The sequence below is a fragment of the Muntiacus reevesi genome, chromosome 19 (genome assembly GCF_963930625.1).
Source record: "Muntiacus reevesi chromosome 19, mMunRee1.1, whole genome shotgun sequence".
Classification (NCBI taxonomy): Eukaryota; Metazoa; Chordata; class Mammalia; order Artiodactyla; family Cervidae; genus Muntiacus; species Muntiacus reevesi.
In genome coordinates, this window is record NC_089267.1 from 8,703,383 (window position 1) to 8,725,537 (window position 22,155).

General features: G+C 43.5%; 2 protein-coding genes across 4 annotated transcripts in view; one reads left to right on the plus strand and one right to left on the minus strand.

Annotated features, from left to right (window-relative positions):
* COL19A1 (collagen type XIX alpha 1 chain) overlaps window positions 1–193 on the plus strand; it is a 401,244-nt gene extending 401,051 nt beyond the window's left edge. The window contains exon 51 of the mRNA XM_065911832.1: window positions 66–193. Within this exon, the coding sequence (XP_065767904.1) occupies window positions 66–193 (128 nt within the window). The remainder of the gene's footprint in view (window positions 1–65) is intronic.
* Window positions 194–9,213: 9,020 nt separating this feature from the next.
* The window catches only part of COL9A1 (collagen type IX alpha 1 chain), an 87,832-nt gene continuing 74,890 nt past the window's right edge, over window positions 9,214–22,155 (minus strand). For all 3 annotated transcript variants that reach the window (XM_065911372.1, XM_065911374.1, XM_065911373.1), the window contains 2 exons: window positions 17,405–17,482; window positions 9,214–10,025 (listed from right to left, as the gene is read on the minus strand). In XM_065911372.1, the coding sequence (XP_065767444.1) occupies window positions 9,838–10,025; window positions 17,405–17,482 (266 nt within the window). In that variant the 3' untranslated portion in view covers window positions 9,214–9,837. The remainder of the gene's footprint in view (window positions 10,026–17,404; window positions 17,483–22,155) is intronic.

The window sequence follows — 22,155 nt, forward strand, 5'->3', positions numbered from 1 at the left end:
GTCAGTTGGAGGGAGGGAGGAAGATCTATATTCCTGCATTCTGATGGGGTCTTTTATTTCGTTAGCTCCAGGCTTGCCAGGCTCACCAGGTGCCCCAGGGCCCCAGGGCCCCCCAGGACCTAGTGGAAGATGTAACCCAGAAGATTGCCTGTATCCCGTCTCACACACCCGACAGCGAACCGGTGGGAAGTAACCACACCTGAAGAAGACTCGACTCCAGTCATCTCTCCTTGCTGTTGGAGCTTTTTCAATACTGTCAGACCCTCATGATCGTGGGTGACTTTTTTTTTTTTTGGTGTAGGCCAGACATTAAAAACAAAAATTGGAATCCTATTCCTATAGTAACTGCGATATCAGCCTTTTTAGAATTGTTTCCAAATTCATTCCATATGTCTTGCTTCACCATTATTATGATTTTTATTCAGGGTTTTCTATGAAATATGCAAGCACATCTTATCATTAGTTCTTCTTTAAGAGAAACTGATACCTTATGATTTAGTAGACTGATGGTGATGTACGTTTTGTAGTCTCATCAACTTGTATTTGGCCTTTCATTTCTGAATTTCAAAGTTTCAGACTTGTCTGGAAGTTTCCTCGGTATTTAAATTTACTATCATTGCTGACAATTTCGTTAACTTTTTTGATATAGTGCATTGCTCCTGCTGAATGTTTTTGACTACTTTTATAGCTTAAGAATTCTTATACCACCCTTTATCCATTCTACTTATGTAGAGAAATAGACAGGCAATAAGACCTTCATAACTTAGATTCTGGAAGAAAACTCAGGAGGCTGTTTTATCAGGGAGCCCAAAATCCTACCAGAGCCAACTACTGAAATGATTTTGTTGATCTTGTGTAATGAGCTCCTGTCAAAGCAGTCCCACCAGCATGAGCGTGTCCTGCGTAAGAAGGAAGGAGCGAAGTCAAGGCCCAGCACTGTGGTCCCTTTGCTGAGTTTCTCATTTGGGAAACAGAAAGCTGATTTTTCTGGGAGGTGGCTGGTGGTGAAGGCACCCAGCTGTCTTTGGTACTTTCAAAGTTTAAAGGGCCTCGCAGGGTCTTTGGGCCCGAGTCCATTAGCCTTCTGACCTCATCACTCTCAGACGTTAAGAACCAGCCACCAGAACAAAGGATGGGGCTTCTAGCGACTGGAAAAGAAACCTCCTTGTGCTAGAAGATGAGCATGTGGTATCCACAGATGCATATCAACAAGCTGAAGCCTGGAAGCTGTAGCAAGAAGGATGCTTCTCAGAAGCTGCAGCTGGAGGTTCAGGGCCGTGAAGGGAATCCACGAGACCGAGCAAGAGTCCGCGCCCTTCAGGGGCATAGACACCGCCCAGACCGCATCCCTGACCGGGAGCGGAAACGTGTGATGGCCAACGGACTGCTGAATGGTAGTTTCATGGCCTGGCCGTACATTGTTTTGAGAAACTGTTGGTTGAAAACGATGTCCTGGAACCCCGGGCAGGAAGATGTTGTTGAAATCTGAGTGGTGGGTTCTAGGGATGCCGAGAGTGTGCACCACCCCCCCCCCCCAGCCACCGCCCCGCCACAGACATCTGCCACTGGGGCAGACTGCAAAGCTGTGAGCACGGTCTGTGGGCAGCGTGCCTCCATGGAGGCAGCTTTGTTCAGGTGTACCCGGGGTTTAAGCTGGTTTTCACTGTAGGATGAACTGATGGTCAGGTACTATCTACTTGGCTGTGCATATGTACAACCTTTTTGTTATTTCATGTTGAATGATGCTGTATATTTCACTTCCAAGTTTATTTATTTTCATTTCCAAGGTCATTTTATTTATTTCAAGTGTTGTTAATTTTAAATTTATTTTCTCTTTCATTTTCTTTCCTGTGCAATACCTCCAATGGTGCTGTGCTTTAGACTGACACAATCAGAATATACATACACATTTTCTTAGTAAAATGATCGTTTATCCCCACAAAATGTACAGAGGTCTAAAATCTGGTGCTATGTGTATATCTTGAGCTTTTAATTTGTGGAGCTTTAATTTGCTGAATTTTCTGAAAGCTTACAAACTCCTCTGCCATTCGTTAAATTTACTTGAATTTGTCATAAAGCTGAAAACATTTTCTATGTTTTCAAAGATTATTTTTTCATATTAATTGTTTGTTTATTCTTTTGCTTCTTTGTTAATTCAGAAGTATTTATTTTGGCATTTTACTGCTTTCATGAACTTTTTTGTCAATGGCGATCAATGCATTGTTTTCTTAGAGTCAACCCCTTCACAGATGCAAGAAGACTCGGTTCATTTTCTTGTTTTATAAATTCTGCCCATTTTGATTCCAAAGAATATTTCATGTGTCCTTTCTACAAATTAAGTATTTCTGAACCTTTCTTTTTCTAAATGCCATCAATGCTGGACTGGTTTGTTCCTGTTTCAAGGATCTGGATTTAGTCAGGTGATTCGAGGAATTGATGCCAATTATAAACTCGAGTTGTCACAGTGACTCAGGCCCTTTCTGAACAACTGACATGTGTGATTCAATCCTACTTGGGCATAACCAGAGGAAAGGGCTACATCACACGGAATGAACCTCTGCTTGGCTGCCTGCGCAGGAGATGCAGCAAACAGCAGCAAGAAGGGCTACACCCGGCAAACACAGCACCAGTAAAGTGAAGACCTGGCAGTTGCCTGATTCTTTTAACAAAAAGAAAGTGAATAATTAAGGCCCCAAACAGGGCATGAAGACTTCCCCTAACTGCCTTGGTGGTGGCCAGTTCTCTTGTTTCGTTTTGTTCCATTCCAGAACCTTTGTTCACTTGCACGCAGAAGTCAGCAATGTCCACAGCAGAGAAGAAGAATGACCACATTTCATGAGTCATCTCTTGTCTGGACTCCACACAACATAGTATGTTTGAATACAAAGTAATTGCAGCCCATGATGGCAGTAGCACGAGTGATGAAGAACCTGCCTGCTAATGCAGGAGATACAAGAGATGCAGGTTCAGTCTCTGGGTTGAGAAGATCCCCTGGAGGAGGGCATGGCAACCCACTCCAGCATTCTTGCCTGGAGAATCCCATGGACAGAGGAGCCTGGCGGGCTGCAGTCCACGGGGTCGCAAAGAGTCAGACACGACCGAAGCCACTTAGCATGCACAAACATGACGGCAATTAAAAGTTGTGTGTTTGCCCTATAGAAGTATGTTTGAATTCCAGTCTAACGTTTTCTGTCAAGATCAGCTTACACTGTCAGATAGAAATCCTTCTATGCAAAACAAGATTTGACTCCAATTAATATTTATGGCCTCTAGACTCTAAAGAAAAAGGAAGAATAATTCATGACTTTGTTTATTCTTCTCTTCTGCTGAAGACATTAACCACTTTTTCATAACCATAACAGAAACACAGCCAGTCTTAACCTTTGAAATTTTTCACCTTGTTATCAAAGTTTAATTTAATCAATGACTTTAAAGTATTGATAATCCCATATGCTTATTTCTTTGTTTCATAACATTGTTGAAACTTTAAAATTTTACACACTTTTATGATAGAGCATCAGTAATTATCTTAAAATATGTTATCTGTAAAAGATATCATTTGATGTTTGGATTATAAAATAATTTATGAGTATGTTTTAGGAGTTAAGTAAGATTGAGCTTTTTCTGCAGTCTTTCTCCACTGTAGAGAACCTGTGATATATCACCTCTTGTCCACCAGATGGTGTCTTAAGCAATTTGTATCAGAAGAATTGAACAGACTTGCAGAAATACAAAAGGCTAGGAATAGCTGAGTAGACAACTCCATCAAAACCTTTGCTTTTGCATTTACTCTTTTTTACTTTTGTAAATAATTTCTTGTTAATTTATGTTTTGTTATTTTGTTTTATTTATGTTTTCCTCACTTTAAATATCTTTATGAAGCAGGCACAATAATCTTTGATTTGTTGGCTGTTTCAGTTTTATTTCATAAGTATATTTATATGGCTAGCTAACTAGCAAATTTACTATTTGTAACTTCAGTTTGTACACTACCCTTGTATTTTAGTGATTAACAGGAAAACACTTGAGTAATCATCTTACCTATTAAAGAGGATAGAAAGTCTCTTTTGGCAAATAAAAAGAATTTAGCTTATCACAAGAAGTAGATCATTTATAGAATTAGACAATGTCCAAACCTTCATATTGCTCAAAGTACTTAAAAGTTTACAATTAGATTTGTATAATTATATTTTTTTAGAAATGTATCACTATTTACAAAAGTAAGATAAGAAAGACTATTTTTCAAAATACCATTTAAACTTTCCTAACATTGGCGATAATATCCTAACATTGAGAATTTCCAAGTTAAGTTATATGCCTAATGTTTTTCCAGTGAAGTCTCAGAGTAGTTTTGCAGATTTGTTCATTGCTCTTATTTTAAATTATTTTTCACATTTGTCCGTGTCCACCTCCTTCATACACACAAGTGTTTAATGTCATTGTTCCCCAGTGTCCATTCTTAAACGCTAGTGTGGAGACTTGGACCCCCCGTCATAGCCTCTCTCACAGCTTACACAGCCTTCCAAGAGGGAGAGACAGAGACCGAATTGAATTTTTGTCTTTTATGCCTATTACTTCAAATTGACTCAGCCCACTGAATTGTATTCACTCATTAGTTGACTGGTAAAGGTAGCATTCATGACATGAAACATGTTTAACTACTGGGAGTCTCAGGAAATAAGACAGATTAATGACCTCTGTCTTGTGTGGTGTGGCTGGAGTGGTACCCCAGACACTTCACCCAGCAAAATTGTGCCAGAGTAACTGCTCAAGTTAGTTAAATTGAATGAAGAACCAGGTGAACACAGAGAAAACTCATCCAGAGGAGCAGACCCAGAATAGCAAAAATTATCTCAAAGATAGGGCAGGCTTAGAAAACCAAGCTGTCTAAGAAAAATCTAAATGGAAAAATGTGCCGTGTTCAGAGCCAATAGGCTTCCCTGGTAGTTCAATTGGTAAAAATCCACCTGCAAACGTAGGAGACCCTGGTTCGATTCCTGTGCCCAAAAGATCCCCTGGAGAAGGGATAGGCTACCCACTCCAGTATTCTTGGGCTTCCCTTGTGGCCATGCGGGAGACCTGGGTTCGATCCCTGGGTTGGGAAGATCCTCTGGAGAAGGGAAAAGCTACCCACTCCAGTATTCTGGCCTGGAGAATCCCCTGGACTGTATAGTCCATGGGGTTGCAAAGAGTTGGACACGACTGAGCAACTTTCACTTTCAGAGCCAATAATGAGTGATATAGGTTACAACTCCAGGAGTTAGCTACTTGCTTCATGAATTTGTCAAAAGAGAATACTAGTAAAGGAGAGATTTCACTAAATTTGGGGGTAGTTCAGTAAGATTTGAGTTTATCAGAAGAGTGTGTGTCGCCTGACAAGGATAAGCATATGGGTGTAAAGATGCTAATTGCATCACAACGTTTTATTTTGCTCTTTTATTTAAAGTACATTTTAGGGATAAATATTTTTCAGTGTATTAATGTATTTAAATTCAGATTGTTTTATGACATACTTTTAAACTATTTATTTTTAAAATAAGACTTTGGGTGCATTTTTGTCCATTCTCTTTGTTCTCTATCTTACCTCATCAAGCTATGTAAGGTTTAATTCAGCATACTGCTGTTAAGTGGAATGGCGCTAGGTTTATGCTAAATCCCCCATGGTTATACTGCTTTGAGGAGTTGATTCCTGTATGTTAGTGTTGCATAATGAGCTTGTCACTTATCTCAGCAATAAAGGATTTGACCCTCGATCAGGGAGTTCTGAGGTGCGGTTGTTAGCAGCTTCTCTTCTTTAGCTGAAGCTCCACATCTCAGCCCTGCTGACAGGTGTCAGCCACAGGAGGCTGCAGGCACACTCACTCCCAAGCGTGAGCCCACAGGTGCCGAGCTTGCAGACTGGCCTGTTGCAGGGCTTATGTCAATACCATGCTCGTAATCATACTTTCGTTTGTCACATGAATCCACACTTAGCTTGTAAGAGTTACAGTCATAGCCCAGCTCAGTGGCAGCTCATAAAAAGCTTGGTCTGATGATTTTGGATGAGAATTAAAAGCAGAAATAGAGGATCCAGGCCTTTGTGACTTTGGTCACACATGGTGATCTCCTCAATAAATCATGTGGGCTTGAGCAAGATGAGAAATGTCAGAGTTAACTTTTCTCAGAAACATAAGCTCTTCCATACTGAGTGATGGGCCATTAGGTTAAATACACACCATGTCTCTTTAACAGAAATGAATCCCATCAAAACCTGCCTGTGGATTTAGATTCCTGCTTAGACTGGGAAATGATTTATAGAGTTCTTAACGATCCTCACCCTCAGGTCCGTCATGAAGAGTAAAGTAATCATGTGCTCTCTAAGGGATAGTCTGAAGTCTTTTCACACAAAAATCTTCAACTTGGAGGCCAGAGACAAATTCAGACAAATCTTAAAGTTTCCTGGAGCCAGTTCCCATCATTTGCTTTCTCTGTAGGTATTCTTGGAAAATTTGGCATCAAGAGCAGATGTGAAGGGATTGTTAAGGGGAAAGTTAGCATGGATTCCCATTTATTAAGATTAAAAATAAGATCAGTCAGCATCTTCTTCCTGATAACCAGATACATTAAACTGTATGTGTAATGTACCAACCAATGCATTATACTTTCTCTAGTTAGTTCTTTAAAGAGCATTTGGGCATGTGTATCTATAATCATATGTTCTTATGGTAAACCAATTCTGATTTAATATTTACTGAGCCATATGAATTAATACTGCCATGTCCTGGATCAAAGCTCATTAACAAAGACTCAGTACATAACTGAAAAAAGTATCAATTTTACTCTAGAAAAAAAAAAAGAGAGAGAGAGACTTGACCTATATTTATTGAACACAAATGTTCTTTTTTCTGAAAAGATATTTTAAATAATTTACATCCATTCCCTGTTTGTAAACAGCAGGATTACTTGTTGGCAAGTGTTTTTCTTAATATTGCTTTTTCACACCTTTTGCCAGGGCTCCCAGAAGATGTTTAAAAACCATTTTCTTAATATTTAGTGTGACTGTATGTATTTCTAGTGATCTTCCCCCGTATTAGTTTATTTTTAAACTCAGACATGTTAATTATCAGAGAAGCTGTAAGAGCCAAAAAAAATAAAGAATACAGAGATTTATCTTCTAAAGCAGGGATTTACATTAAGCTTATTTCAGGTTGCAAGTAAATCAGATTTTACTTATGATGTTTAAGGATATTATATTATTCATGTAGTTAGCTTGAAATAGTGTGTCCATAAATAATAAAATCAATCATGAAACTGATACGACTGCTCATTCATCCCCTTCTGCTAGACAAAGTCGATTATCCCAGACTGTGCCGGGGAATTTATGTGCTCAGTCACCAGGAAGTGATTTCCACGGTTCTTACCCAACCTGTCAGATCCGTGGGATGGAAAGCAGGTCACAGTGTCACAGACACACTGGCTTAGAATTAGATCATCAGCCCTTGCGTGAGTAACACGCATGTCTCTAACCACCTGTAATTACCCCCACATTCTTCTCAGCAACTCGGACACCTTCCAACTTCCCCGAGGTCTGGAGGATTTCTGTTTTGCTGAAGAGAGAGATTTGGTCTAATTCAGGATTTATCAACATTCTTTCATGGAGAGGATCAGTGAGATGCTTTTCTTTGCGATTTCTCCGTCAAGTCTATACTGCTTCTGGAAACTTTCTGAGCTGGATTGACGATGGATTACTCCCACCGTTGGGATGTGCTCATTTCACACAATCTCTTTGTAAGCGGTGGTTCCAGTCTGCTGTGTGTATGGAGCTTGCTGTCCAGCCTTTTGTATATCAAATCTGTAGAAGAGTTGATTCAACTTTTCCTTGAAATTTTATTTTTTTTTATTTTCTTATGAATCTGATAAACCTATTTATCAGAACTGAGAAACATATTTATTTGTTTATCTCATTTTTCTTTTATTGTATCTGACTGTGTATCTGACTCCAGTTAAAATAAAACCACCTTGGTGAAAATAAAGGTGATTTCTTGGCATTTATTGGATTATATGTCACATCACCTGAAAAGATTTGCCATTCACGTGGAGCCCATGTAAGCAGTTATGACCGACGTCTCTGTCTGCAAAGATGGTCTCTCCCCGAGGAGGAGGACCGTCCTGCCTGGCGTGCAGGTGACACCGACCATGCAGCCCAGCTGGAATCGTTCCCCTGCAGATAACCCACACCAGGAGCCCCGGACTCGAGGCTGTGAGCGGCTTCACAGAAACCCAAACACACATTACCCACTGGCTGGTTTAACCAAACGACTGGGGCTGAGGTTTTAAAATGCTGAGAGCCCAACTGAGGGAAAACATGAGGTGAGGCATCACCCCTATCAGGGCCCACTCCCCTTGACTTGAGAGAACGGAGTTCCCATAAACGGAGAAGATTCTGACTGGCGCGCTCTGCTATGCCCACCTGGGACAGGCGTTCACGTGCCTTGTGACACAGAATGGCTATGTTAAGGCTGACCGACAGTTAATGCAGACGCTGACCAAACAGCGGGCCAGGGTGATTATGTAAATAGGAATGGCCATGCTTGCATGGCCAGGCAATACCTATCTTATTGATAAGAATACAGTGCTTTAGCTGAGCTGCCTTTATACAGTTTATAAGAAAAAAGAGCACAACATAAATCATTTGTGCAGTGAAGCTCTAAACAGGCCAACACTGAAATGAAGGCAGCACTTTCTCTCCTAGGAGCCAAGCAAGGCTAGACTTGCTGGCCCGTGCAATCTGCCACAGCATGCAAGCAGATTGGTGCAAGTGCATTTGTACATTTTTCTAGAGGATGGGTTCATAACTTTCATTTCATTTCTAAAAGATCCATGAAACCTCCTCTACTGACCCCTGCAACCCAACACGCTCTACCCCCATCGTACACATACATACAAAGAACTCTGTCACAAGGCCACAGCCTCTGGGGAGCAGTAAGGGCTTTTTAATTTCTCTGTAGAACAAAGCACCAACATTATAAACACAGGCCTACAGAAATGCCAGTATTTAAAAAGCTTTACGTATCTGAATAACTGTAAGTGACTTCTTTTCATTGAACACAGCTATAAAAAAACATGCAAGAGAGTAATAAACCATATTTATTGCTTCTTTGGTACAACCAGAGACGTGACCTCAAACCTTGAAAATAAATAATCTCATCAATAAAACTGCTGAATGGTGGGGTATTAAGATTCTTTCTTTGCTTTCACATGGACGAGCCCCAAATACGAATGAGTTGGATACAGTACAGTTCAGCAGAAAGGCAAGCTGACGCTGAGAACCCCACGGGTGTAAGGCAACCACCCCAAGTGGCCAGCAGCTGCGGAGTCCCCAGGAGCACAGTGATGGGGATCTAAGCACCAATTCTGTGGACAGGAGTGGGGCTTCTGCTTAACTAGTCTAGTAAATCCTTGCAGAGCTGAAACGAGCGTCTGAGAACACGCGCTCACTCCAAAATGGAAATAACTACTGCAACTGAGGTAAACCAAACAGCGGTCTCTGTTTATTGGCACAGAGGCCCGTGACGTACCCCACACGGATCACACACGCGAGTTCAAGGCCCTGGGGACGGGACTGCCGAGTCACTCAAAGGGAGCGGTGTTGTGTGTCTGTCTGTTTGTCCATCTGTCTGATCCACTGCTCTGTGGCTCCCCTCAAAGAGAAAGGAGAGAGGATTTGCTGAATAGCACCATTGTCCTAAACCTGACGGTCAGATGGGATTTCTAGGGTACCGGTGAAGGGGGGTGTTCCTCCCCCAGGCGCCTTCCTCAGGCGTGGTTTCCACCGGCAGCCGCGTGGCACCAAGCCCTTCACTGGCTGGGACCTTTGGTGTTGAACGCCCGCTGGCCGGCCTGCATGGTGCAGGACGCTGGCTCGCAGAAACCAGGCGGGCCTGGGGGGCCTGGGGGGCCGGGCACACCGGGGATGCCCGCCGGCCCAGGGGGGCCTCGCTCGCCGTCCCGGCCGTTCCTCCCGTAGCTGGCAGGACCCGGGTCACCTGAAACACACAGAAGGCGCGCTTGTGAGCAGGAGACCCACAGGTGCAGACGCCGAAGGCACGGGCCCCCCGCCGGCCCGGCAGCGTGTGCGGGGGCCTGGAGACACGCTTTTACAAGCGACAGCATGGCCAAACTAGATCTGGGTCAAACTAGACCTGTCAGCACAGGATCCCTTCATGGCAGTTGAGTCGCTGCAAAATTAAAAGTGTTAGGAGACCCCGGGATCTCTCATCGCCCTCCCATCTGCCAGATACAGCTGCCTCTCCACACAGACGTCTGCTGAGCCTGGGAACAGGCCGACTCAGATGCCAAACACACCTGGATCTCAATTTGTTAATAATTCATCGATACAGTTTGTACTTATTACATAAGGAAATTACAATATGTTGGACCCAGTGGGTAAAACAATTATTCCATCATCATATGTATATAATTATTAAAATGAATTTCATCTGATTCTGACTTTTTTAACTCGGTTACTAGCAGATTTAAAAATCATACACGCCAACACGCATTTGCATCTCACGCTGTATTTCTTCAGACCACGCTCCTGTAGCAGCCGCCCTTCTTTGCAGCTGGTGATCAATTTCCAGGCAGGGAGACATGCCCCTCGGTGGCTGGAAGATGCAGACAGGTGGCTGGAAGGCCTAGCTCTGCCGTACAGGTCGTGTGACACCAGCAAGTCACTCATCGCCCCGTCTCCTCATCCACAAGATGAATGATGCCTGCCTTAGAACTGAATTCTCTGCCTGAGTGCACCCGATGAGTGACTGTTAGAATATTATTGCTTCGTGTCTCTTAGAAGACTGTGCAATGCACCCCACAAAGCTCCCTGAAACCCTTCTCATCAGAGCTTTACCCCAACAGGAACTGAACAGTGCCCTAAGCTCTTGGGGGACATTTCTTTCTTTTGTCAAGTTCAAAGATTGTTTGGTTCATCCATGAACCAGTGAGGCATGGAGTCACAGACCCCATAACAAAGAGACGCATTTCTGTGAACATTTCATTGCACCAGCATGCTGTCACACGATGCCTGCAAAGGCGGTGATACTGGAGGCGTGTAAAAGGAACCCTGTGTGCCAGGATAACACAGTATTTACAGAGATCCTCCCTTGGGTCCAGGCTTCCCTGGTGGTTCAGATGGTAAAGAATCTGCCTGCAATGCAGGAGATGCAGGTTTGATCCCTGCGTCGGAAGATGCCCTGGTGAAGGGCATGGCAACCCGCTCCAGTATTCTTGGCTGGAGAATCCCAGGGACAGAAGAGCCTGGCGGGTCGCATGGGGTCACACAGAGTCGGACATGACTAAGCGACTAACACTTTCATTTCTCCTCATGTCCACGGTCTGAACTTGGCTACTAAGCCAAAAGCTGAAAACAAAATCTATACATTCAATTGTATTCACTTAGATTTAGTTCCTTTCCCTGTTTCTCAGCAGTTTTTAGTTTTCTGTCCCTATTTTCAGTTCAGTTCAGTCGCTCAGTCGTGTCCGACTCTTTGTGACCCCATGAACCACAGCACGCCAGGCCTCCCTGTCCATCACCAACTCCCGGAGTCCACCTAAACCCATGTCCACTGAGTCAGTGATGCCATCCAACCATCTCATCCTCTGTCATCCCCTTCTCCTCCTGCCCCCAAATCCCTCCCTGTATCAGGGTCTTTTCCAATGAGTCAACTCTTTGCATGAGGTGGCCAAAGTATCGGAGTTTCAGCTTCAGCATCAGTCCTTCCAATGAACACCCAGGACTGATCTCCTTTAGGATGGACTGGTTGGATCTCTTTGCAGTCCAAGGGACTCTCAAGAGTCTGCTCCAACACCACAGTTCAAAAGCATCAATTCTTTGGCGCTCAGCTTTCTTCACAGTCCAACTCTCACATTCATACATGACCACTGGAAAAATCATAGCCTTGACTAGATAGACCTTTGTTGGCAAAGTAATGTCTCTGCTTTTTAATATGCTATCTAGGTTGGTCATAACTTTCCTTCCAAGGAGTAAGCATCTTTTAATTTCATGGCTGCAATCACCATCTGCAGTGATTTTGGAGCCCAGAAAAAGCTTATTTATCCCATTTGCCTTCTGTTGGTCTTGTTGCAGTGATCTGGTCTTTTTTAGCTGCCTTATTACACAGCCCAAAACTTTTAGAAGGAAACTACACTAGAGACACTGCTTTACACATAACATTCTTCCCATTATACTTACTATTAGGTCCACAAAAAGCCAGATTACAGGACAAAATATAGTGAAGCTTTAAGAGAATAATTATCTCTGACTCTATACATCTCAAGGTTGTAGACAAGCAGATATAAATGATTTCCCTTCATTTATCTCATAAGCCTTCATTTGACTACAACAAGTGACAAAGTAGGTAATTCTGTGTTCCCTCTCAAAACAAGATCTACCCCTAACCCACAGCGCCCGTTGACAAGGCTTTAGCAGAACCCTGCCTTTAAGCAGAGCCTGTTCAGATTTCCTGGCATGGAGAAAGTTAAAGGTTGAGTTAGTCTTTTAAGTCTTAAAAGGAGAGGCCAGATATAAATGCCTTTAAGTGGTCAGGCTGGACAAACGGCAGCCCGTGAGCCCGCGCCGGGGCTGTGAACAGTGAGTCAGGACACAGCGTGCCCGTTGTCTGCACGCGGCCCTGGCAGCTGGCACTACGCGAGCACAGGTCCGGGCTGCGGCAGAAGCCTCTGGCCCTCAGGGCTCAGAAAGCATGGTCCTGCAGCAGGGGAAGCAGAGGGCGGGAAAGGAAGAGAGTGCACGGACATACAGCGCGAAACAGCCAGCCAGCAGCGGCTGCCGTATAGCACAGGAGCTCAGCGGCTGCCCTGTGATGGCCTGGAGGAGGAGGGGAGGAAGGTTCACGAGCGAGGGGGTATCTGTATACTTAGGTGTATATGCTTACGCATATATGCATATATATGCATGCCGCTGCAGAAACCTCTTTACAACTCATGGGGAAGAGAAAGTACGAATAGAAATTGCTCCCACTCTGCTTCGCCTGCCTCATGGGTGTCTGAGCTACACTAACAGCCTAATAATTAGAGTTTTCTGAAATTTCAAGGACCTATAAAATGTTACTGTCAAACCTGTATGATTTCTAAAAATGAATGTGTCATTCCCTGTACTGACACTAGAGGGCAGTCGTGTTACATGAACAGAGGCCGAGCCTCTCGGCCCTCAGAACACCTGCAGTGCAATAAAATGGACTAAGACGCAGGCGGAGGAGGCAATGACACCCCATTCCAGTCCTCTTGCCTGGAAAACCCCATGGACGGAGGAGCCTCGGGGGCTGCAGCCCATGGCGTCGTGAAGAGTCGGGCACGACTGAGCGACTTCACTTTCACTTTTCACTTTCCTGCATTGGAGAAGGAAATGGCAACCCACCCCAGTGTTCTTGCCTGGAGACTCCCAGGGAGGGAGGAACCGGGTGGGCTGCAGTCAATAGGGATACACAGAGTCGGATGTGACTGAAGCGGCTTAGAAAGCACAGACACAGACTTAAGCCTAGAGCGAGGGTGCCCTTTCTGTCTGGGGACTTCACTCAGGATCCACAGGCAAAGCTCATCTATCTGCAAACCTTGAACAAGAAGCCTGGTGCCATAAGCGCGAGTCAGTGTAACGTCCGGGTCACGTTCACACACAACCATCATTTAAGGTCCTCATTCTCCCAGCACGCTTAGATATACAAAGAAGAGGTCAGGACCCACTCTTAAATATCTTTTCTTCAAATCCCCAGGATGGGAAGCAACTGGTCCCCACTGGACAAGTGCAGTGGCAACAGGCAGAGTTCCTGGTGAAGATACACTCACCAAAGGTCTCTGTGAAGAGACAGACACGGGAGAGGTGGGGCCAGGGGGCAGAGTCTAAGGTCCCAGAGGCCTTGCTCAGAGTGGTCCCCACAGCTCTGGGACGGGGCAGAAAAGGAAATGTGCCAAAGTCAGCAGCCACAATGGCGAGACTGACTCAGCACACACCTGGACCGCACACACGTCACTCTGTCCACAGTGAGAACCTGGACACGTGAATGTCGGCCTTGTCACTTACTAACCGAGAGATCTTCATCGAGGCCCGCGACCTTCGCGAGTCTGTGTTTCCTCAAGCATAAAAGGAGGAATAATAATAACTAAAGTCGCAGAACTGTTGCCATAAGCCAGGTGCTATGCTAAGTGCTTTTCAGGTATTAACACATTTTTCCACAGACCCTCCTACATGAGGAGGGTCTTCCCATGCCTGGGAAGCCTGGCTCCACAGCCCGCCCCTCTTACACACCTGCCCTGCCCACCTCTGGCTGTGAGATGCAAACTGGACGATCTGTGACCACCTTTAGACAACAGGGCACTACAGCCAAGACGACAGCCCCTGCAATCGTCATGATAAGAACCCAAGGTCTGTATCAGACGAGGACCATCACCTCCCCAAGGGGCACGCAATACTTCACAGAGAACACGCTGACAGAAGGAGGGCGGACAGAGAAAACAGTCGAGAAAGAGCAGAGCCATTCTGACAGCTGACAGGTAATGAAGGTATTGCATCTCTTCCAATACATCAGCTATGTCAGCCCCAAGAAGAATGGCCAAACGCTCTTCTTTCCGTTTAGAAGGACCCGAGTCCCAGATTCAACAACAGGTCGCAGAACATCCTATTCTGCTGGTTCTCTCCTTTGCTTAGATGTGTGTTTATCTACAAGGCTCCAGACACATCCCGAACACAGCCCTGGTGAAGGCTCCCCTGGGTCCTAAAGTCCTCCCACTGTGGGGACTGTGAGAGACCAGAAATCACGTTCCTACCCACACTCCAAGCTCTCCCAAGGATATTTAAAGTGGCCCAGCTACTTGGTGACGTGATTTCCTGGGACCAGCGCTTTGCACTTGTGGTCTGGAGTCACAGGGATTCAGCAGACAGAGGGTCTGAGGCGTTCGGGGCAGCGCTAACTGACAGAAGTTCGAGATAAAGTCACAAAGGCTGAGCCAGGGTCCAGCTCTGCACTTCATCCACTTTGAAATGCAAAAGTGCATTTGTTACATTAATAATAGTTCTCATAACCGGCATTTCTGGAGCATCCACTACAGCCAGAAACTGCCCTAGGCTCCTTTCATGGATTGATTTTTCTTTAATTCTCAGAATTAGCTCTCTAGGAGATGGGATTATTGATTGCTATCACTTTTTTTTAAGTGAGGACACTGAGGCACAGAACCAGTCAGGAACTAGCCCAACGCCATAAAGCTCGGAAGTGACGGTCAAGGTGTAAAGCCAGATATCTGAATTACAGAGCCCACACTCCCAAAGGCCCACTCTCAGAGGACTCGATTTAGAGGCAGAATGGCCCCCAAATCTCTTGTTCAGGGCCTTGATGGATTTAGGAAACTGTTACCTGAGTAAGTTTAGGCACAGACACGGGGATATGAGCCAACCCAAGACCAAGGCCCCAGCTGGTGCTGACTGCATGCTTTGGAAAGTTAGCCTCGATTCTTTAAAGACTAATCTGTAACTCTGAGTTTGCCCTAAGTAATGTCCCCTCAGCGAAAATGTAACTAAAGCACTGAAAAAGAAAGACCGGTGGAACCAGGAAGGGAGGGGTGAGGGCTGGAAAAATGCAGAAAGGAAATAGAAAAGGGCAGGTTTCAGAGTCCTGAACAAATCTGATTTTAACAAATCAGATTTAAGTCTTAACTCAAAGACTAAAATGTAATCATCTGCACAAGGAAGACCAGCTGAGGGTCACATAGAGCTGCCGGGGATGATTTGCCCTACCTGACCACTTGCCCACACACCGGTGACTGGTGTCCCAGAAGGCAACCCCACGGAGCCCCTTCCAGGCCAAGCAAGGGTCCAGGGGCACCATGCAAGCTGCAGGTGAGGATAACACGCCCCCTTGGGACACGGGACACTGCACAAATACAAGCTGGTCTCCATCTTCCTATTTTTAAAATCAAAACGGGATTTATCAACAGATTTTTTGAAAGCACAAGTTACCACATATGATAATGTGTTTTTGGTAAATTGTGCCAATAGTACAAGCTGCTGATCCAGGAAATGCAATTTGTCAACAAAATGGGAGGAGAAATTGTCAGGATCTCCTTCAAATACATGGATAATTAGGTAAATTGTAATAATGTCATTTTATTAGCCTTCAAACATTCTATTCCTGCCATGGATACGGGAGACGAACCCTCAGTAAAGTCTGTTTCCCTTTTCTTTCTTCAAGACATCCATCAATGAATCCAGACTTTACTATTTATTAAAATCTTCTTTCCTGGGTCCCACTCAACTCTAGCCAGATTTTCTTTCCTTTTCTGATCACAAAGGCTTCCTTTTCCAATCACAAAAATTCATCAACTTGTGAAAACATCTTGACAGGCCCACCAATTACCATTTTAGAAAGGCAGCGTTTGAGCTATCTCCAAATGCATTCATATTTTTTAAAATCATTTTAAATGAGAAAGTGATCACCAGGAGCAATGAAATGGATAATTAGAAAGCAATGATGTTTGGGGGCTGCAATTATAGCCATGATTGACTATGTAAGCCTCCAGCAGAATTAGAAAACGATCATTTCTTTGCTAGATTTCCCTCAACCAAGTTTTTCAGATCCACGGTGGGAGTGTGGGCCCCCTCCCCTGACTAGTCTCCCCAGGGACTTCAGGGGGCCTTCCTGAGCCCTGGCCCTGAAGCACCCAGAGCGTTTACTGGAGGCTCAGGCTAGTCACGATCTTCACCTGAACTGGCTTTCATCCCCCAGGAGGCCACTTCTGCGCTTGGACTTGGCCGTCGCATCCAGTGGATTCACGTGGGGCAGCCTGGACTGCGGCCGCTCTCACACAGACACAGCTGCGTCACCTCGGTCTATCCAGCTGGGCTACGTTCTTGGAGTGACTTTTCCAAGTAGGAATGTGCAGGTTTATTTATTTTGGGATATGGGTTTCTGGAGGGTCTGGGTGTTTGAAGGAGAAGCTTTCAGAATAAAATTTCAGTTATTCTCTGTGCAACATGAATGGCTGAAAACTTGGATTCGTCTTCCTGTTGCTCTGACTTTTTAGTTAACAACAAAGAAAAGGAAACTACCCCTGGACTAGAAATGGACAGGACCCCAATCATTCAGAATTTTATAGCAATGCATTGTGGCTGGACCGCAACAGCAATTTTTAAAGTATTTATTTAAGAAAGTAACATTTCAAGACATGTATTCTTCTCTCAAAGAATACAGACATGATTTACAGACTATTTAACTCTTCATTAAAGGTGGTCTTCAAAAATCGATGCTGGTCATTATTATCACATGATAAGCAGAGGTAATCAAAGAGCCATACTTTACAGTGTGATCCAATTCAGACCACCTGCTTGATACCACTTCCCACCTCATCCTGCCTTCATCCTTACCTGGGAGACCGGGAGCTCCTGGCAAACCTTTGGGACCTCTTCCTGGGGGACCACGATCCCCTCTTTCTCCTGCATCACCTGTGTGTCATTAAAGAAATGTTACTTTTCTATATGTCTATAAAAATGAACATAAAGCATAAACATAAATTCAACTTAAAGCAAAGCCCATATACAGAAACCAAAAAGTTAAGACGTTGCCACAAACTAGGTCTTAATAAGTACATAGCGAGGCAAAAATCGAGTTAATTATAATAAGATATCTAAGGGGAAAAAAATCAAATGATTGTATTGGTAGATGCTGACAAGCCATTGATACAACATTCAATAAAGTAAGTACCAAGCTACTTCCCTAACATGATAAAGTCCATCTATCTCAACCTTGAAGCTGGCATAAAGCTTAACAAGAAACACAAGGAGCAGTTTCACTAAAGTCAAAACATTATTAATACAAACATGCCCACTTTATCACTCTTATTATTTGGTTTAAGCCATCCCTGCTTTCAGGTGACATGACTGTTTTTCTTAAACCTTAGAAAATCAACTCAAAATCTACAATAGACAATAAGAGAATTCAGTACATAGCGAGGTACAAAATACATGGAAATCAATATTTGTTATATATGTAAACAACGATGCAGTGAGCAAAAATCTCATTTGTAATGATGACTAAATCATCAATAACTAGGAAAAGAAGTTTAATCAGAAATACGCAAATCCAATAGGAAAGAAAATTGAGGGAACTTCGCTGGGGGTGCAGTGGATAAGAACCCACCTGCCGCTGCAGGAGACACGGGTTCCATCCCTAGTCCAGGAAGAGTCCACATGCCACAGAGCAAGCGAGCCTGAGCACCTCGACCACTGAGCCCACGCCCCAGAGCCCAGAACTGCAACGACTGAAGCCCTCCCGCCCGTCATGCTCCATAGCAGGAGAAGCCCGACCACCACAATGAACGGCGGCCCCCACTCACCACCAAAGAAAACCCCGTGCAAAGCGGCGAACACCCGCCACAGACAAAAACAAAAATAACTACTTTTCAAAAAGAAAGAAAGAAAATTGAATGGAAGCTTAAAAACAATCTAAATGTCCATTAAAGAGATATATACACTATGGAACTTCCAAAGAGTGGAATATCATGCATGGGTAAAGAAGAGTCAGGAAGAAGGTCTGTGAAATGATGCCCAAGACATTGTTAAGTGAAAAAAGCAAGGCCCAGATGACTTACTACTAAAGGACAATGTGATTTGTTGCTAAAATGACATAGGGAAAATATATATATATTCATAGATCGTTTATAGTGTCACTGGTAAGGGCATGTAGGAAACTAAAAACAGAGATTCCCTAATGGAAGGATAAAGGGAAGCAGGCAGATGGGAGCCAGGGTTGAGACAGACACTCTTCACTAAGTACTTTTTTATACATTTAAAAACGCTTGAACCATGTAAATTTAGCATCACCAAAAATAAATTAATGAAGTTTCAAAATGTAAAGTGTGCTGTCACAGTGCCTACATTTCATTTCTGTCTCATTATTTATAGGGAATGTACTTTGGATTGCAACCAACCATGTGCATTTGCAAGACAGTTGATTGAATTCAGGAATTCAGCAGCCACAGAACAAACCCTGCATTCATTATCCCGGCCCCTGCAGAGGCCAAACTTAGAAACTTGGCCTCATTAGCAAAACACCCTAATACCTTAGTTAACAGGTGTTAAAAGACATGGCTACTCCTAGTAGAAGACAACCTCTACTGCCCCATTAGCAAAGTAGCATGCTAGTACTATACTACATCCTTAGAAGATGCAACGGCATTTCACAATAAGTTCTATACGTGATCTTTTTATCCGAATATTCGTATCAATCCAACCTCATTAAATATAGACAGATTTGTTACAATTTAAAAAACAAAATCATGCACAGAACAAAAACAGGAAGAATATCTATACAACCATCTGTGCATTTGTCAAATAGTCAAAAATCTCTAATTAAGAAATGAATGTTTAATGATCATACTTTGACTTTAGCTGTGAATGTCCTTGTGTGAACATTTATATGATGAATCAACATTTTGAAGATAATTTAAATTTTATAAATATTATGTAAGGAAATACACAATATTCAAGTTCAGCTTGAACTCATATATAAACTAGTTTTTTTTACACTCATCATCAATATGACATTACTGTAGTAGGAAGATATGACAATTATCATTTTAAAAACTAACAGCTTAAGCTCTCTTGTTAACTTGGCAATTTAAATGTCATTTCACTATAATTGTCAAGGCTGGCAGTGAGAAAGTGCCACACTTTCTGAAAACAAGAGAGGATTATAAATTAAAATGCAACTTTTCCAGTGATAGTGACAGTTAAGAATATTCTAGCATGAAGACACACCAACTTCAAAATGTTTGCAAAGAATAAGACCACTGCCTCTTTAAAGGAACTTACATATATGTGTGTATATATATATATACTCATGTGTATATATATACACACATACATATATGTGTGTGTTAACCAAGTCATAGGAAAAGATGGATATAATGGGTGAAGTGATGTGAAATTTCCAGAGAGATATGAAAACCCTTAACAAAAAATCATAATTCTAGAACTGAAAAATACAAGATCTGAAAGTAAAAATTCATTGGATGGGATTGCCAGCATATTTGGACACTGCAGAATGAAGGGAACACAGCGTGGTAACATTAAAACAACTCTTTATGATGTGTAGAATAGCCGTTTTTAAAAATTAAAGAGAAGACCCTTGTCTTCGCTGCGATGCTATTTCTGGTGGTCACTCATAGAAAAAGATGCTTTCCACAGGCCCGGGACACAGCCACACTGCAGCCTGCAGCAGCCTGCTACCCGCAGGGTTAATCTGCTTCAGCAAACACTGGTCACATCTCCCTCCAAGACGTAGGAGACCTGGCCTGGGGGCTCAAGCCCACCTTTGTTAGCCTGCTGTGTCAGAAAGACATGTAAAAAGCTGAGAAAAGATGCTTTGGGTAAAGTGTGAAGGGGATAGACACTTTGAGCAGAAAAACAGCTTTCTATGATCAGAGTGGATGAAACTGGAGAAATTCATGTGGCTCCAAAATTGCTACTGAATTTGTCTATTTGGAAGCTATAATCGATGCTCCATCTTCAAGTGAGGATGAACACCGGAAAAGGTGAGTCTCAGGTGGGCTAGGTGTACTTTCCCTAGCTTTCACTAACACGGAAACATGTCTGCTTGACGCCCACTAAAAGATTTTAAAATATTCACAGCCTGTCTCAAAGGGGCTTAAAATTAACAAGCCACAAACATTTATAAAGAGTATTTATGACAAGAAAGACTTATTTAATTCTGCGCAGAGTGAAGCCAGGGCCAGTCAGGGGTCACCTTTCATGAAATGAGCACACAGCTCTAACACGTTTGTGTAAAAGTGTGTAAAACATGTCGGCAAAAACAAACAAAATACGGGAACACAATGGAAGCTTTGAGTATGGTCTGGGGCTTATTTCTACTAGCTCCTATTAAAAATGTTCCACTGTGTTTTTCAAAGTAACTTTTAAGGAAGAAAACCATAATTTGATTAAGACACAGCCTGAACTGTTAAAAGCTTAGTAAAACTGATTCATTAATAGCTAACCTTGTCTACAGAGGAATTTCTCTGGAAAACACCCTCAAAGTGACTCTGGCAAACCCAGACTCCCACCATCCCTTCTCTTATTAAGGATGAAGAAAACGGCAATGAAACATATCTCTTCTCTGATCAGTAGAACAGTTAAGTTTCAAATGGTGGAGTGTTTATTCTCAAGGAAAATTTGAGCTCTAAACTTTGGGCATTAGAACACCACGCGTTTTCTGCTAAGTAGGACTATTTATGTCTGTGGAGGACAAGAAAGTTCAAGTCCAGCTACCTAGAACCATACATCTTCAACTGTGTGTCAACACTGAATTATATAGAAAATTTGACTATTCCTTTCTGCCTACATCCCAATCTTAAGAAGTAAAACTCAGAGATGATGCTGCTTTAATGGAACCAAAGCCAAGAAAGGCATGAAGGAGAGCAGGGAGAGAAAGTTCTTTAGAAAAAAGAAAAGAACAGCCTCACTTCTAGATTGTAAGTTATGTCATGAATCCTGCAGGAAACGGGGAAGTCCCAAATACGATCAAACTCTGCTTGATGGATGAACTCAGTGCCAGAGACACTTCTGGGGTTTCAAATATAGAAGTAAATTTTCTTCCCTCCAAAATGAGGTTCTCTTGCTGGAACCCACCCAGCCCCACCCAGACACAACTCTGCACTGCGACTCCCAGCTCTGCTGGAAGCTTCCAGGTCATGCCACCTGTGTTAAGAGTGCTCCCCAGCCCTTGGCGCACATTCAGATCACCTGCAGAATATTTTTAAAGTCTGATACCAAGTAATCAGGTGGCGCTAGCGGTAAAGAACCTGCCTGCCAATGCAGGAGACGGAGGAAACGTGAGTTCAGTGTCTGGGTCAGGAAGACCCCCTGGAGGAGAACATGACAACCCACTCCAGGATTCTTGCCTGGAGCATCCCATGGACAGAGGAGCCCGGCGGGCTTACAGTCCATAGTATCGCACAGAGTCGAACACGACTGAGGTGACTTAGCACCAAGTAACCAAGCCAAGTAGATCGCAGTATCTGGGAAGGGGCTGCAGACACGGGCAGGGTTGACGGCTCCTCGGGTAAGTCCCATGGACAGCCTGGACTGTCTCCCCCTGGGCAGGCTGTCCTGACTCAATG